The sequence below is a fragment of the Podarcis erhardii genome, assembly GCF_964252035.2.
Source record: "Podarcis erhardii genome assembly, chromosome: 1".
In the NCBI taxonomy this organism is placed as follows: Eukaryota; Metazoa; Chordata; class Lepidosauria; order Squamata; family Lacertidae; genus Podarcis; species Podarcis erhardii.
Window position 1 is genome coordinate 44,496,724 of NC_138497.1, and position 18,433 is coordinate 44,515,156.

Sequence of the window (18,433 nt, forward strand, 5' to 3'; positions counted from 1 at the left end):
TATATTTTAAATGGCGGAGTCTAGCAATGGGGAGGCAAATGGGGGCAGCTCCCTGTTCGTGGGGCACTTGTCTCCCCTGCCCCCTTCTAGTGCCACGTGTGGCTATCACTACTACTGGCACTGTACTATTGTGTCATTTACTTCATGCCAATTATGTTCTTAATGCATCAGAAGGGCCTTTTTCTGAATGGCGATGTGCCCAGTCTGTTTGAAGGCACTGCATTTGGCTGCCTTTGTCCCGTCCCAGTTGAAGGAGTGTGCTGTGATTTCCACAGGAACACTGGAGACATTTTAACTTTGGAAGATGAATAATAAATAGGGAGCTTTCATGCCTGCCCCCTAGCAATAGCCACCAAGAACATGGGGTAGAGATGTGGGTTCTCACAACGCAACAGCCCCAATCCACATGGGAATACTCCCAAAGGTGATGACATGCGCCTGGCCCTCAGGTGCTTCTGCAAGTGATGCTAAGTGCAAGTTTTTGTATCTAATTCGGACTTTAAACCAACACACAAAATTTGTGAGTTTAAAGTGGCATGTAACGTGTGAAGTAAACATTTTTAATGTAGGATGATGCAGTCTAGAAATGGAGAGCTTTTTGGGGTTAAGTTCAATATTGAGCTAGTGGACATTTTCCTGTTGTTCTTTTTAGCAAACATGGTTCCAGGGTAAGGGCTAGAGACTTCCTGCCTCCATATAGAGCAGACCAGAGAATGAATACCATTTGTTCCTGGTGCCAGCACCACAGGTGCATGGCAAACCTCCCACTTTTGCCAAAACAAAACAAAAAAATCAGAAATACTGATTTCTCCTCCTGGTGTTGTGGGTGTGTACCTTTCACACTAAGCACAGTAATGATGTTGCTTGTCTGCTTCTTCGTTGCTGAGATAGAATTCCACCATACTCCAGCATTTCCTGGTGAAAATGCTGCCCGTCTGTACTAGTCCCACAATTTAAATTTTTAAAATAAAAACCACTGTCTGTATTTTAAGTGCAATTTTATTATGCGTTCTTCGTTTGTGTGTGGAAGTGTGGTCAATCTCTCTCAATTGCCATCTGTTGGTTGCACAGTCTTAAATGTTCTTGGGATCAATTGCAGCATATTTTGCAAGGTTTGGGGGGGGGGAGAAGGGGGCTGACCAAAGACCACCCAGCAGTAATATACCACCCACTCCTAGCTTTTCTAGAGTGATTCTGGAGGTGAAAGTTGCTGGAATTTAAAGGGCACAAAATCAGATGTGTAAGTGGAAAGGGAATAGATTGCAGCAAATCAAGGGAGAATAGAGTACAGCCCAAGTGTTCTGGTATCAACATGAAGGTGTACAAAATAGAAAGGTGAATAGAAGCATCTCTTATGAGAAAAGCATTGGGTGGAGAAGAGTAAGGCTGAATATAGCTAGGAACAGTATTAAGGATATGGACATCTGAGTGGAATGGTGTCAGGTATCCATGCATCTGAGGAGGCTAAATGGATTTTCCTGTCTACAGATACAGTTTTAGTAAGATTGTATATTAGCCAATAAAAATGGACTGGCAAAGAACAAGCATTGCTCAGTTTTTCCTCATCATCACATGTCTAGGGCTTTTATGGCTTTAGTCTAAATTGGGATGCTTACAAATTGGCGGATTTCATAATCTAATTTCCCCCACTTTCTTTATGCTGATATTCAGAAGGCCTCTGGGGATGTTATCTTGCGCAGCCTTAGGGTAAGAGAATGGGAGGGGGGACGAATAAGTTATATTACAGCACTCCAAAATATCTGCATAATACTGTGTGCCACAACCGAAAAACACTCCATATACAAAAGATGAGGGGGGAAGTTTCCCTCTCTTTTGCTGATACAACACATTTTAACAGGAAATTTCCTATGCCCTGGGCAGCTCGTATGCAGATTATTCCTGCTACAGGTTCCTTGTTCTGCTAAGATTTCCTTGTTCTCTTCAATAGCTAAAGGCCAATCCTAAAAGGCTGCTGCAATTGCATCTGGGATTGAAAGCAAGTTCAGTAGCGACTACTTGAGTGCTGCTTTCACAGACCACAGTAGACGCTTCCAAAAAAAACTGTGCAATCCCTGCACCCTCCATCCCTACACTCATGTAAATTCTGTCATTCTTGCTTTTATATTTTGCTAGAATTTTGTAGCAACCTTATCCTGGCCCAGCAAGGATAAGGTAAACTCTTCATCAGATTCTGTTGAGGCTTTGGGCAACGAGTTTCAGCTCTTAGTTATTTTTATTTATTTACTAAGTATATCCTGCCCTTCCTCGCAAAGGAGCCCATTGATCTTCAGAATATGCTCACCAAACCTGGAATTTGTAGTTAGGTTTTGAAGATGGTTGGTGGCTGCCACTCAAATCCTGGGATGTCCTGTCACAACAAGGTACACTCTATTGCTGTAACATCTTTTTCAGGTTCTTTGGGACATGGCAGATGTGTCTGCTTCTGATGTTTGAGTACTTACACTGTGGAACATGCCCATTTTAAGATGGATTACTTTGAGTTGCAATTTTCTAAATGTGATTTCCTACTGTCTCACTGAGGATTTCTTTTGTACACAGGAGGACAGAGACAACCTCCCTATGGCACATCCTGGGTCCCTGTAGTATTAGGCATTCTTACTGCACTCGTCACAGCAGTTGCCTTGGCACTGATCCTGCTGCGGAAAAGAAGAAAAGAAACTCGCTTTGGGCAAGTTCTTGTCATCATCATCTCTTAATCTGGATGCATTAATGCAACCACATTGCATCACAGGGTTGCCCATAACTATGTAGCAACCCAGGTCGGATTGAGGAAAACCTCTCCTATTTACAAAGTGGAGCTGGCTTTTAGAGCAGGAAAACTGAACAGGGCAAGAAGGAAGTGCCATGGCCTGTGGCAGTGGCTAGCACAAGGATAGGGAGCCTGCAGTCCTCCCCATGTTGTTGGTCTCCAAATCCCATCAGTCCCAGCCAGCATGGCCAGTTGTCAAGGATGATGGGCATTGCAGTCTAGCAACATCTGGAGGGACATGGCTACCCTGTGATAATGCAGCTGGCCAATATAGCTTGGCCAATATAGCTTGCTCTGCTCTGGTCATGCTACAGTTTGCTGTTAGAGACAGTAGAGGGAGGAGGAATAAGGGGAAGAGAGGGAGCTGTATTGGCAACCTGGACAAGAACGAGCAGCATTGTGGGTGCTTCAGTAGGCCCAGTGTTTCTTGCTGTAGCTCAGTGGTAGAACACCACGCAAAGGAATACAGAGAGATAAAGAAACACAGCTCACAGAACTCTGTATGCAATTGTAATTCAGTGGTAGAGCATCTGTTTTGCATGCAAGCTCAATCTCCAGCATCTCCAGACCTGGCTGGAAAGGCTCCAGTCCAGGCTTCCTCAACCTCGGCCCTCCAGATGTTTTGAGACTACAATTCCCATCATCCCTGACCACTGGTCCTGCTAACTAGGGATTATGGGAGTTGTAGGCCAAAAACATCTGGAGGGCCGAGGTTGAGGAAGCCTGCTCCAGTCTGAAACCATGAAGAGGTGCTGTCAGTTAGTCATTGTAGACAATACTGAGTACAGTGTACCAATGGCCTGGTATTCGGTATAAAGCAGCTTCCTTTATTGCTGGGGTGGGTACTGTTCCCGTGCTCCTCTTCATTCCTGAAGCCTTTGGAAAACCTGAGGCTGGAAGGGCCTGCCCAAGGAGCTCAGACCTTTTGCACAGCATCACTAAGATGAAATGGTTGGAAATTCAGAGAGTTTCTAAGCTGTTGTATATGTATGTGGAACAACAACCTTTGTAGCACTCCAGTGATAGTACGGTAATGAGATTTTCATTTTGCTTCTTTTTGCTTCTTTTAGTCATGCCTTTGGCAGTGTGGTGGGAGGGGATCCAGTCGTCCATTTCAGAGCGGTGAGATCTTTCAACAGAGAAGGCCCAGAGCTTATTGAGGCAACATGTAGGTAAAATGTTCTGAGTGATTCTTTACTACAGATCCCATTGATCCGATGAGTTTCCAAGGCTCTCAGGGCTATTTTCTCCCCTGCTACTCCATGCAAAATTTTCTCATTATTTCTGTCAGACACTAAACGTTCCTCATGCAGGCACTACGAAAGGAACACAGTGATCTCACTGACAGACTTTGACAAAAGACTCATCTTGCCTCAGATGTAACTTTGAAATCCACCAAGATACTATAGTCAAAATCCCCTATCTAACTCTGCAATTTGTATATTGACTTCTTCAGCAGGCAAATCATACATTGCTGGATTGAGATGGAGGCAAGGGAATATTTTCCTTCTCTAGCCTAATCCGAACTATGGTTTAGAAACAAAATGACAATCCTATGCACATTAACTAGGGAGTAAGCCCTATTGACCAAAATGGGCCTTACTTCCAAGTAAGTGTGGCTAGGATTGAGTTTCATGTCTCATTGATTTCAGTGTGGCTAACCTCCAAATAAACACGCATATAATTGTGGCCCTAGATTTCACAAACTGTTGAAGTTATCAAGATGTACTGAACTGCAATAATAAGAAGCCTCGTCTCTCATAAGTTTCCCAACATCCAAGATAAATGGGGGCAACTCTGCTTTAATTACTATGGTCTGTTGCATATAGGACTGGTTTCAAGGACCATCAACTTTTTAGTTTTGGTAGCCATGTTGTGAAATACCTTATATGAGTAAGCTTCCGAGGTCTTCTTTTGCCACTTTTTGGAGACTGATTAACATTTCTTATTCATACAGACATTTAATTAATGTTACTTGAGTTTATCTTGGTTTGGTTGCTGCTGATATAACATTTAAAGTGTATTAACTGGTTTTATTTTTTGTTAGCAACTTAGACATCCCTTAGACATGACCTAGATATGGAATTTAAACCTGAAGTGTACAAAATAGCCTTTATAATATACCTCAAGTGGAAGTTCAGATAGTCCACAACTTCAAAGATCTAATGGTTTCCAAACAGCTGTGATTTATCATCCGCAGTTTGCTTCTCAAATGGCCGTCTGTCAAATGGACTGGTGCAAGTCTGATTCGTTTTTGCTGCTTAAACTTTTTCTTATTTCCTCTTAGCTGTTTAAGAGAAATTCTCTGAAACTTTAGCACTGGGCGGTGTTGCAAAGCAAGGAAATAATTCTGGAAGTTTGAAGCATCTCATATTTCATAAGACTAGAAAGGGGAATTGCTGTCACAGCAATCGTGAACATACAAGTAGCCCAGAGGCGGGAAACCAGATGTTAACTGGACTTCAGCTTTCATTATTACTAACCTGTAGTCATGTTGGCTGAGGCTGGTGGGAATTTGAGTCCAACAACATATGGAGGACCACAGGTTCCCCATCCCAGTACCAGAGAGGAACATCCTCTCTGAGTAGAAAGGCTGAGCATCTTTCAAAGTCGGTGTCTTATTCAACACCATCTGGAAACCTCGTGATTCTAGGGAATAGCAACAGTTAGGTTTACTGAGATTCTGTGCTTACATGACCCTTTTTCTATCTCTCTTGTTTCTCCAGTGGACAGTATAGGTATCAGTGATGACTTGAAGACCAAACTGAAAGATGTCCTGATCCAGGAGCAACAGTTTACTCTAGGAAGAATGCTAGGCAAAGGTGAGTGTGAAGCAGAGCCTGGACCAGGGTTGGGGAACTCGTGGCCATCTATATATTGTTGTACTCCCAACTTTCATCAGTCCTAGCAGGCTTGCCCAATGGGCCTTGGATGATGAGAGGTGTAGTCCAGCAACCTCTGGAGGACCACATTTTCTGCACCCTTGCATTGTTGGGATTAATCCCAATGTGGCTAGAAGCTGTCTTTTATCTGGGTCTTAACAATAATTCTGTATATCCTTTAGCCTGCCCAATAAAAGCAGTGTAGAGCTATGGTTGGCAGTTTGAGGTACCCTGGGAACTCGAGAAGTCAAATAAGTGAAGAGATTCCACAAAGAAAAAGGTAGAGAGTACTTTGTAAAATATATGAAAGAGAAAGCGATGAACGGGAGGTAAACAGAGAGCAGAAAGGTTGTTACGGGAAAGGGGGAAAGCAATAAGAGCCAGGGCTAAAGTTGGAGAAAGGTTTAAAGGACATGACTGCTCTAGCTTACTGCTAATGTCCTTGTCCACCATTCGGTATTTCATTGCCTGGTAAAGAACCAGAGGCACAATGCAGCCAAAACTGAGCTCTTCTAACTTCCATTGATTTTGGCTGACTTTGGTTGAATTATGCCCTAAGTTCCCGCCAGCTCTTAATTGTCTATATTTCCAGGAGAGAGAGAGAGAGAGAGAGAGAGAGAGGGAGGGAGGGAGGGAGGGAGGGAGAGAGAGAGAGAGAGAGAGAGAGAGAGAGAGAGAGAGAGAGAGACTGTAGATTTTGAGTTTCAGTGTGATATTGCCCACTTACATCTTTGAAAATCATTCCAGCAGGTGTTTCATTGACCCTCTACCTAACCACTCAATCCTTAATGGCCCCTTGGATTAAAAATCAGTTGCACTATGCTTAATGTTACCTTGTTTTCTTCTTGTGATCCTTATTAGGGGAATTTGGGTCTGTAAGAGAGGGTCAGTTGAAGCTGCCTGATGGCTCTCTCCAGAAGGTTGCAGTGAAAATGCTCAAAGGTGAGTAATATCTAGGGTCCCTGAAATGTTCCCAGTGCCTCAATGTCACTACACATCTTACTATGCCTGTGATCCTTGGAAGGGTCCATAGTTTAGTGGTAGAGCATGTGTTTTGCATACAAAAGGTGCCGGATTCAATTTTTATCTTATTTTAATATTTATCAAATTCATATACCTCCCTTCATCCAAGGATCACAGGGTAGATTACAGTGGTGCCCCGCAAGACGAAAAACTCGCAAGACGAAAAACTCGCTAGACGAAAGAGTTTTCCGTTTTTTGAGTCATTCCGCAAGACGAATTTCCCTATGGGCTTGCTTCGCAAGACGAAACGTCTTGCGAGTTCTTGCAAGTTTGTTTCCTTTTTCTTAAAGCCGCTAAGCTGTTAATAGCCGCTAATAGCCGCTAAGCCGTTAATAGCCACTAATAGCCGCTAAGCTGCTAATAGCCGTGCTTCGCAAGACGAAAAAACCGCAAGATGAAGAGACTCGCAGAACGGATTAATTTCGTCTTGCAAGGCACCACTGTACAATATTAAACCACAGAAATACATACTAAAATAACACACAAAACAATAACAATAACCCAATCCTCAGCATCTCCAGGTAAAATGCTGCCTGCCCCCAAGAATCCTCGAAACTGTGGTTCATTTAGGGTCTCCTAACAACTCTCCATTCCCTTAACAAACTACATTTCCTAGGATTCTTTGCAGGTAAGTCATGACTCTTAAATTGGGACACGGGTGGCGCTGTGGGTTAAACCACAGAGCCTAGGACTTGCCGATCAGAAGGTCTGTGGTTGAAATCCCTGCAACGGGGTGAGCTCCTATTGCTCAGTCCCTGCTCCTGCCAACCTAGCAGTTCAAAAGCACCTCAGAGTGCAAGTAGATAAATAGGTACCGCGCCGGTGGGAATGTAAACGGGGTTTCCAGGCGCTGCTCTGGTTCACCAGAAGCAGCTTAGGTGATGCTGGCCACATGAAGCTGTACGCCGGCTCCCTCGGCCAATAAAGCGAGATGAGCACCGCAACCCCAGAGTCGGCCACGACTGGACCTAATGGTCAGAGGTCTCTTTACCTTTACCATGACTCTTAAAGTGGGATAAGAATGTTTTAAATGTATGTTGTGGATGTGGTTACAGTTTTTTTTTAAAAAAATGGTATTCTATATAAATATTTAAGACAGTCTTGTAAACCCAGTTAGAGCTCTTTTGTCCTACTCCATTATATGAATCTTGTTAAAGATATAAAATGCGTCTGTATGCTTCTCAGTGGAAACATTTAATGAAGGGTGGCCAATGCTTCTAGGAGCTCTAACTTTTCTGCTTGTTTCCTTGGAAGTTACCCCCACCTAGTTCAAAGGGAAACCTCAGCATTCTTTTCTTTTATTGTAGCGGATATCTTCACCTCAAATGACATTGAGGAATTCCTGAGGGAAGCTGCCTGCATGAAAGAGTTCGACCATCCGCACGTTACTAAACTGATTGGTGAGCTCTTTTGCATCTTGTATTTAGCACTGAAAGCATATTTCACAGCTCATGTGCACAGCAGCTCTTGACACTGCTGTCCTGGCCACTTACCAGCAGCAAGGGCAGTGGGGCATGGGCACACTGCCCTTGCACCATCCCAGTTAGCACCAGTCATGCAAGTGGCGGGAGAGTGGCTCTATGGCACCACCCCACCATGCTAGCCCTTCCTAGCTGTGAAGCAGGCAGCGCTAAACTGGGAGACGGCAGCAGTAAAGTCGTGTACTGCCCTGTTTTGATACAGTATAAATTCTCTGAGAACTTACATGCTCTCACATTCCAAATGCTCGTAACAGTACAGTGGTACCTTGGGTTAAGTACTTAATTCGTTCCGGAGGTCTGTTCTTAACCTGAAACTGTTCTTAACCTGAAGCACCACTTTAGCTAATGGGGCCTCCCGCTGCCGCCGCACCACCGGAGCACGATTTCTGTTCTCATCCTGAAGCAAAGTTCTTAACCCGAGGTACTATTTCTGGGTTAGCGGAGTCTCTAACCTGAAGCATATGTAACCTAAAGCGTATGTAACCCGAGGTACCACTGTACACTGCTTCTCTTCTCTGACACTCATTTCGCCAACAAATAAACATCAGACAATTACATTTACATTTACATTACATTTACATTTATCAGACAATTACATTTACTGCATTGCAGACAGAGATGCATTAGGTGAGCAGGTTAAGAAATGGGACCTCAGAGCACACACTATCCTGTTGCATTAAATGGGATGTTCCTGGGTTCAAGGGAAGGAAGAAAAAAGCCCATTTTTGGATTTATAGTATATGGCACTGTGAAGTGCAGAGGTTTTTCTATTAACTCCTTAGAGGAGAATGATCAACATCTGGAAACGCCATAATGCGTTACACATTCTTGTGTAGTAAATAAAAATAGATATCACTGAAAGCAGGGGCTGGATCAGACCAAAGATTTAGACATTCAGCCCTCCAGAAAAAATAGCAATATATTTTTAGCAGATTATGAACAAAGGAGTACAATCCGGTGCCCTCCAGATGTTTTGGACTGAAACTTGCACCAGCCCCACTTAGTAGGCCAATGGTCAGGGACGATAGAAGCTGTAGTCCAAAACATCTGGAAGGCAATAGGTTTGGGCAGGTGATCAGGGATGACTATACTTGCTAGTTGCTCTTTTCTTCTCTCGTATCAGGAGTCAGCTTGCGCAATCGGCCTAAAGGCCGGCTTCCAATCCCAATGGTTATCCTTCCGTTCATGAAGCATGGAGACCTTCACTCTTTTCTACTGATGTCCCGGATTGGAGAAAACCCTTTTGTAAGATTCTCTCTCGTACCAAATCTCTCAAAGGAGAATTAATTGGAAAGTCACACGTCTTTATTTGTTGAATGTACACTAAGCATCTTCTTGTATTGGGGCAGACCTATTATACCCTACATTAAGTTCAGGCATTCTACTTTTTGCTGTCAGTTAAAGACAAATTACAAGCTTTGTTCATTGCTCAGCATATAAACATGTAAAGCTCATCCAAGGCACCTCCAGACTGGTGTGTGTGTGTGTGTGTGTGTGTTTGCAGTTGTGTTCTGCAACATTTATTAAATGCAATGGATGAGGTAACAGTGCATTAGTTGTGGCCTTATACTAGGCTGTCCGTACACCATTCTGCTTTATTAGTTGTTCTGTGTTGCTTCCCCTAAGTTTTTTTGCACTGTTGTTGGGAACTACAGTGCAACAAAAGCAGGGTGATTAAACCACCAGAACATTTGTGATATAAGAAGTTACAGGATTTCAGCAGGAAGGTATGTGAAGTGCACTGATTGGAAACAAAACAGAATGCCTGCCCTGAAACTTTTGCAGGGGCAAATGGTATTGAGTGTGGGATCCCATGCAATTGGCACAAACCCATGATGAGCACAAATAATCATGCTTGCACAATAAAAGGATGCCCAGAGGGGCATGTAGTCAGATTGGAGCTAGCCAGTAAGATTGTTTAAATTATATAGTCCTTTGGACTGGGGACTCAACTACATTGGCAAAGAAAAAACGCTTTTTATACGTTGTTTATGCATTCTAACACTGTGACACCAGATGGTGCTGTAGAGTTCCACTTTTGCTCACCCAATTTCTCATATAAAGTTTGCAAAGCGTTTAACTGAAACGCTTCTTTGATGTGTCTACATCCAGCCTGGCTCTTCAAATCAGAGTTTGTCATCTCTGGAGTTGATAATGAATGGGGAAATGCCTGAACGAAACATTTGTAGTTTGTCATAGAATCATAGAATCATAGAGTTGGAAGAGACCACAAGGGCCATCGAGTCCAACCCCCTGCCAAGCAGGAAACACCATCAGAGCACTCCTGACATATGGTTGTCAAGCCTCTGCTTAAAGACCTCCGAAGAAGGAGACTCCACCACACTCCTTGGCGGCAAATTCCACTGTCAAACAGCTCTTACTGTCAGGAAGTTCTTCCTCATGTTTAGGTGGAATCTTTTTTCTTGTAGTTTGGAACCATTGCTCCGTGTCCGCTTCTCTGGAGCAGCAGAAAACAACCTTTCTCCCTCCTCTATGTGACATCCTTTTATATATTTGAACATGGCTATCATATCACCCCTTAACCTCCTCTTCTCCAGGCTAAACATGCCCAGCTCCCTTAGCCGTTCCTCATAAGGCATCGTTTCCAGGCCTTTGACCATTTTGGTTGCCCTCCTCTGGACACGTTCCAGTTTGTCAGTGTCTTTCTTGAACTGTGGTGCCCAGAACTGGACACAGTACTCCAGGTGAGGTCTGACCAGAGCAGAATACAGTGGCACTATTACTTCCCTTGATCTAGATGCTATACTCCTATTGATGCAGCCCAGAATTGCATTGGCTTTTTTAGCTGCCGCATCACACTGTTGGCTCATGTCAAGTTTGTGGTCAACCAAGACTCCTAGATCCTTTTCACATGTACTGCTCTCAAGCCAGGTGTCACCCATCTTGTATTTGTGCCTCTCATTTTTTTTGCCCAAGTGCAATACTTTACATTTCTCCCTGTTAAAATTCATCTTGTTTGTTTTGGCCCAGTTCTCTAATCTGTCAATAATTATTGTCCAATAATTGCACGTTTAATAACTCTTCTTCTTTTCTGCAGAACCTGCCTCTTCAGACACTCTTGAAGTTTATGATTGACATTGCTAGTGGCATGGAGTACCTGAGCTCCAAAAACTTCATCCATAGAGACCTTGCTGCTCGGAACTGCATGTAAGTCCACAAAGTCCTTATTGGTTAACTGAAGCATTTGCAGAGATTAAGAGAAACAGAAAAGGTCAGTTGGGAAAGCCCAAGGCTCCCCAGGTGTGGCTGCAGCTGCCTTAAGTCCATGAAGGAAACTAGGTCATGGAGAGCCTTTGTGAACAATGAAACAATTCATTGATTGCTTAGCTCTTGCAGGATATCCAAACAACATTGCCTGCTGCTAATGCATCCATTGCAGGAAACTTGCAATTTCCCAACATTTGGACTAGTATTTTGAGTTGATAATAACATAACATAACATAACATAACATAACATAACATAACATAACATAACATAACATAACAACATAACATAACATAACATAACATAACATAACATAACATAACAGTATAGTATAGTATTATAATATAATATAATATGATATAATATAATATAATAATATAATATAATATAATATAATATAATATAATATAATATAATATAATATAATATAATATAATATAATATAATATAATATAATATAATGTAATATAATGTAATATAAATAATAATATTTATATCCCGCCCTCCCCAGCCGAAGCCGGGCTCAGAGCGGCTAACAACAGTAAAAATAACCTTAAATAACCAGCCCCCATCATCCCTGGCCACTGGCCATGCTGGCTGGGGCTGATAGGAGTTGGAGTCCAATATCATCTGAAAGGCCACAAACTTCCCTTACCTGCGCTAATATCATGGATCTTTCACACTTCTCCATGGCATGAGCCCCACACCTTCCCATCTCCCCAGCCTGAACCTATGCCATTTTGTCAGTCCCCCCCCCCAGTATATTCCCTGTGGGTGTGTACCTGTTGAAGTTCTTAGATGTGACTAACCAAAAAGACAAGCAGCGAGCTCATATAACCCATCTCTTAGACTGCCCACCATTTCCAGAAGGTGGTGACATTGGCTCAGAAAGACAAGGCAAGGAGAAATGTTTCAACAAAGAAAAATGTGGGAAGGCTTGCAGGAGAGGATAAATTTTATTTTTTAAAAGAAAGATACATAAAGGAAAAAGCTATTCCCCCCCCCGCCTCAAATTTTATTTATTGTTTATTTTATTTAGCAAGTGTATATACCTCTCAATCAAAAGAAAAATCTCTCTTAAGTGGCAAACAATTTTCAAAAATATAACACAATATAAAATTCAAAACATGGGTAGAATTCAGAATCACGTTGTGACAAATGTTCCCTCTGCACAAGCATTTTAGTTTGCCAGATGGAAGAATCCCCCTGCCCTGAATGTTGTTCTGGGGCAGGACTCTCATGACCTCTCCCCCAAGACCTATTTTTTCAGGGAGCCCTGTTGCATAAGCGGAAATCCTTGCACAGGGCTCCACTGATAGGGCTTGTCAAGTGAATCCCATCATTTATTTTTACTGAGACGAGGCAGATCAAAATCAAACAGAGCCATGAAAGTGTCAGAAGCAAGTCTGGAAGACCATAAGGAGGAGTTGTGTTCGGCTGTTCCTAAGCAGAAACCCTCTTCTTCCTCCTATCCCCATTCTGTGGGGATTGGATATTATGGTATGGATATTAGTATGCATATAGCACTTCATCTATTTCTTTTTTTTAAATCTCTTTTGCAACATTGTCTGGAGAGGTGTTTAGAAAATTTAGACCAGTTAGGTAAGTGGAGCAACTGAAAAAATCTATAGCAACTTTGTTACACAGACGTATGCTTGGGTACCATTCCGCTATTGTCATGGGTATTTCTCATGATATCAGTGGCCTCTTCATGAGCTTGGCCTCTTCAGCCTTCCTCTCGGGGGGGGGGGTGTGCAGGTCTTTGGGGAGCTGCTGTGAAGGATGGGGAAGGGGCCTGTTGGGCCCTTCAAGAGCTGATGGCTCCCCTGCTTCTTCTCACTCCTCCCTGAAGGAGGCAAGCTGAAGTGAATCACCTCATCCATTTGAAACCAGCATCCTCTCACTGTCACATAGGAAGGTGCCTTCTACTGAAACAGACCATTGGTTCATCTAGCTCTGCGTTGTCTACACTGACTGGCAATGGCTGTCCAGGCAGGAGTCTCTCCCAGCCTTACCTGGAGATGCCAGGGATTGAGGCTGGGGCCTTCTGCATGCAAGGCAGCTGCTCTTCCACTGAGCTATGCTCACTTCCTAATGTAAACAGCTGGGAGACTACCAGTCATGCCGACTACTCAGCAGGTGTTAGCTGCTGATGACTCAGGTTCACCAATAGTCTTAAGCATACTTAGCCTTGTGAATTGTAACTGTGAGACTCTCAAGCCAGGGAAGGCGGTAGTGTTTGAAGGAGAAACCTGCACTTGTTGTTTTCTTCCTGCGTATGCCAAGTTGCTTGAATTCTTTTTTCTTCTTTTTTGTTTCCTTTAGGTTGGATGAATACATGAACGTGTGCGTTGCTGATTTTGGGCTTTCAAAGAAAATCTATAGTGGAGACTATTACCGCCAGGGCTGTGCCTCCAAGCTGCCAGTGAAGTGGCTTGCACTGGAAAGCCTGGCGGACAATCTCTACACAACACATAGTGATGTGGTGAGCCTTCTTTGCTCTTCCCAGGAGCACCTGTTTCCCTACGTACAAATTCTGTTGCTGCAAAAACCGTGAAGATTCTTGTGGCACCTTAAAGACGATCACATTTATCCAGGCATAAGCCGGGGTGGAGACCTCCAGCCTGCTGGCCAAATTTGGCCTGGCACAGGTCTCCATCTGGCCTGCCAGGCCATTTCCACCAAGCCACACTCACCTGCCCCAAATGTGATGTCAGCTGTGGGCAAGGGATATGTACAGTGGTACCTCAGGTTACATACGCTTCAGGTTATAGACTCCGCTAACCCAGAAATAGTGCTTCAGGTTAAGAACTTTGCTTCAGGATGAGAACAGAAATTGTGCTTCAGCAGCGCAGTGGCAGCGGGAGGCCCCATTAGCTAAAGTGGAACAAATTAAGTACTTAACCCAAGGTACCACTGTATATGGAAACTGGGAGGCTCAATTGCACAGGCAATCCCTTCAGAAAGCAACTTGGCCACCCCTATGCTTGGCACTGGGAAACACTGAGCAAAGCACTTTGTGCAGCACTTCCCAAACACCCTACAGTTTGGTACTTGTTGGGAAGCACTGGGAAGCACCTTGGAAGCCCTGGGCTAATATAACACAACATTTGTGCTCAATGTTTCCCAGTGCCCAAGCATAGGGCTGGCCAAGCTGCTTTCTGTGGCATTTGCCTGTGATGAGGGACCATCACGCTTCTCAGTCCAAAGCCAATGCTGGCAATTTTGCAAAATCGAAGTGTGGTGTGCGTGTGAAAGTGCCTTGCACGTCACCAGGGCTGTGACGGAGCTCTGAAACATAAAGCAGCATGAAACAAAAGAAACATTTGCAGAGTTGTTACTGTTCTTTATATCGTGTCATCAGGGCACACATGGTGCTTTTGACGCTAGGGAAACAACAGCGGAAAGGGAGGGAAGTGGAGGCAGGAGAAGAACACTGAGTCATGGGAACTAGATGGTGGGCCAGAGGCAGAGTGTTCTGTGGGGAACATCATTTTTTCTATGAACTGAAGAAGAACCCTGCTGGATCAGACCAAAGATCTATTTAGCCTAGCATCTCATTTCTCACAGTGGCCATCCAGATGCTTCTGGGAAGCCCATAAAGAATAGCCCTCTCCTGCCCATTGATCCCCGACACACGCACATAATGGAAAGAACGAAAGAACACATATCTTACATTTCTATGCTGCCCATTATAACTTGGTTTTCTGTGCAGCTTCCGGAGACATCACAATACAATTCACGCCGTTCTAACCTGGTGCAATTACTGAGAAAGATCACTGATTGTCATATTGTATGGTACCCTGAGCTCCCATGTAAGGATACAAATATTGCATTTTGCTAATATAGCGTGATTGCTCTGCGAAAAGAAGACTGCCCCCTCTAGTGTAATGTTGTGGTAGTCCTCGGCCGAAGAGGGATGTTTGTGTTCATTAACAACTGGATTTTAAAAAGCAGTGAGTTACATACCTATTAGCAGTTAGTTGTCTTTTCTGGGCCTGTTAAAATGATCCTCAGTTTGTGCAGGTAAAGAACCGCCTTTAATATTATTTAGGATTATTTACAGAAGGAGGAAAGATAGAAAATTATGACTGAAAGCACAGACGCAGACTGAACTGCACTGGAACAGAAAATCCAGGAATCACCTCTGTCCGATTATACTGGGAGCAAGACTGAAAAAAAGACGACTGATATTCTAAGCATGTTTCTTCTCCTGAAATGGTTTTTAAATATGTTTCTCCCATTTGTTTAACATTATTTTCCCCCTCCCCTACTGTATTTCAGTGGGCATTTGGTGTGACAATGTGGGAAATTGTGACGCGGGGGCAAACTCCTTATGCAGGCATTGAGAATGCAGAAATTTACAACTACCTCATCAGTGGAAACAGACTGAAACAGCCCCTGGAGTGCTTGGAAGATGTGTGAGTAGTTTATTAAGCCATTTGGTTTTCCAAACATGAACATTTTCTTCTGCAGTGCAGACCACACTATGATAAGCAGAAGTTCCACAAAAATACAGCCATACTTTGGGCCAGCTCAGATAGGAGGAAGTCCCATTGGGCTGTGCCCATTGTAGAGAATGCTTTCTTAATGGACAGAGGGGTGGGTTGCATGATTTAATTGAGATTCTTCCATATTATTTTGATACTGTTCAGCTTGCCTTCAATGTGCTTTTGCCAATGTGCTTTTGAAAATGTATTTTGCAATCAAAACAGAAACGAATCTGTTTAACCACTGTGTTCCACTGGGCAGAGGGAACACACACTGGTATGCAGCTTTTATTTTTAAATATATGTTCCCAGTGCTGCTTACACAGCCTTTGGTTGTCCTGAGGTGCTTCTTTTCTCATTTTGTTTTGTTCTGTTTGTCGTGCAGCTACGATCTCATGTGCAGATGCTGGCATTCAGAACCTAAGCTACGCCCCAGCTTTGGAGCCCTGAAACTGCAACTAGAAATGATCTTGGCCAGACTGTCTTTGCTCTCATCCAGTCAGGACCCCCTGTATGTCAACATTGGGAAGCCACAAGAAGCTTACAGGAATGACCCCTCAACGGATTGTCCCTTTGGAACATTGGACGGTGACGCGAACATTGCAGGAGCAGCTGCTGCCGCTGTCACGAGTGACTACCGTTACATCATGAGCCCCTTGTGCCTTGGGAGTGATGCTGAAAGCGAAAGGCATCCAGACGCATCTGAGGGGGAAGCCAGGAGCCTTCTTTATGATTTGGAGATGGGACCAAAACGATGTTAGCCTGAAAGGAAGAGGGGGGGGGGGAATGACACTCCACTCTCCTCCAATAAGATGTGTGCATTTTTATCATCATCTGGTACTGCTTTACAAAGACAGTTGTAGGCTGCTTTTAACCAGCATAGGTAGCTGTAAAATGAGCTACTTCTGCAGCTGTTTGAGTTGCTGTGGCTCATGCTCAAAATGACCACAAATCTTTATCACCTATTGGCCTTCTGAAACTAACTTCCTGCAGTGGTGAAATGAAATCCAGTGGGAGTGGCCTAGTCTGTACTTACAGCCAGCGAATGCCTGTTTGTCAGCCGAATTGATAACGGAATATTAGAGTGGAGCCGGGTGCTACTCAGCATGCTCTCTTTTTCGGTAAGATTTTCCAGCTCTGAGCAAGGAAGATTGGGACCAGATCGGGAAATGATCTTCTATTGATGGATACTGTATTTAAGGGCGTGAGGGGGAACAGTAGTTTAGCAGTACCACCTAGTCCTCTTGTCTACCTCAGTGGTTCTCAAACTGGCTGCTTCTGTACAATGAAGAAATATTGCGCCGTTTCTCAGATTGTTACAGTATTTGGTTGTTGGATGGAAGCATTCCTCAAGGCTGACATTGCAGCTAAGCAACAACATGCAGGCATGGTTTTTGCCAGCCTGATACCCTCCAGATCTTTTTTGGCTACAGTTCCTATCAGCGCCAGGCAGCGCAGCTGATGGGATTTGTAGAAGAAAACATCTAGAGGCCACCAAGTTGGTGAAGGCTTTTCTGACATCTCCCTGCAGAGTTGGCCTTCTCCCACACTGCAGGACTGGGTTTTCTTGTCTTTCTTTGCTTTTCGATGTTTGACGTGAAGTTGGTTGTACGCACAGTTGCCTTGTCAGCAAAACTCTATGACAGGGTGACAAATGCATACGGACGAAACCAAACTTCAGACAGACTTTGAGAGACCAGTGTAGGACAAGCAGTTAGCACATGGGAAAATTTGATACTAAGGCTGCAGTAGCATACTTACCTATCTAGGAATAAATCCCACTGAACTCAGTGGGACTTACTTCTGAGCAGACACGTCTAGGATAGTGCTGTGTGGACAAAGTACAAAAAGTGCATATACGAAAAGGAGGTCTATAATGATAGTAAGAGGCAGAACTTTAAATTAAAAACAGATGTTTATTTTATAAATTTTATCCTAAAAAAAATAATATTAGCTGCAGCAAGGAAATTGCTCAGTTGACATCAGCAGAAAAACTCAGTAGGTACCAATGGAATGCTTTCCATGCAGCGAAGTAGTTTTCAGTCAGAAAGACTTTGAGAATCACTGGCTTACTTCATTAGAGGTTGTTCCAGCATCCTGCAGAGATTCAACTGCATTGGAGCATAACTTCACGTATTTTGGTAACCTTACAGAAGGAAATGTTCATTTTTGAGCTCTCATTTTTCCAATAAGCCTGTTTTGATTAATCATAACTGAAAAGAATAACACGCGCTTTAAAGAAGACTACTTTGACAATGTGTAAATGAGTCAGTGTTTCTGTATTTTGCTGTTCCTAACATAAGGTATGCCTAGGGCATTACATCTTACCATGGCTGCCTGAATTTTTAGCAAACCTAAATTCTTCCTATTGGGCTGTTAGAAAAATTTCCTGATGCAGCAGTATTCAATATGCAGCCACAGAATCGCATCGGGTGCATCAATTTTTAAATTAAGTATTTTTCGGTCCAGCTGGTTTCCATGAGAATGCTTAACGTATGTGTAGCTCTCTGCTGTTGAAATCCATAGGTATTAAAGCGGTGGGAGCAGGGGTATTGGATCAT

The 18,433-nt window shown here is 43.5% G+C and overlaps 1 protein-coding gene across 2 annotated transcripts in view; it reads left to right on the forward strand.

Moving 5' to 3' along the window:
• TYRO3 (TYRO3 protein tyrosine kinase) overlaps positions 1-18,116 on the forward strand; it is a 61,640-nt gene extending 43,524 nt beyond the window's left edge. For both annotated transcript variants that reach the window (XM_081859715.1, XM_081859716.1), the window contains exons 10-19: positions 2,560-2,689; positions 3,841-3,938; positions 5,497-5,592; positions 6,514-6,594; positions 7,983-8,075; positions 9,280-9,401; positions 11,215-11,324; positions 13,708-13,867; positions 15,667-15,803; positions 16,258-18,116. In XM_081859715.1, coding sequence (XP_081715841.1) covers positions 2,560-2,689; positions 3,841-3,938; positions 5,497-5,592; positions 6,514-6,594; positions 7,983-8,075; positions 9,280-9,401; positions 11,215-11,324; positions 13,708-13,867; positions 15,667-15,803; positions 16,258-16,633 — 1,403 coding nt within the window. In that variant the 3' untranslated portion in view covers positions 16,634-18,116. The remainder of the gene's footprint in view (positions 1-2,559; positions 2,690-3,840; positions 3,939-5,496; positions 5,593-6,513; positions 6,595-7,982; positions 8,076-9,279; positions 9,402-11,214; positions 11,325-13,707; positions 13,868-15,666; positions 15,804-16,257) is intronic.
• The last annotated feature ends 317 nt before the right edge of the window (positions 18,117-18,433 follow it).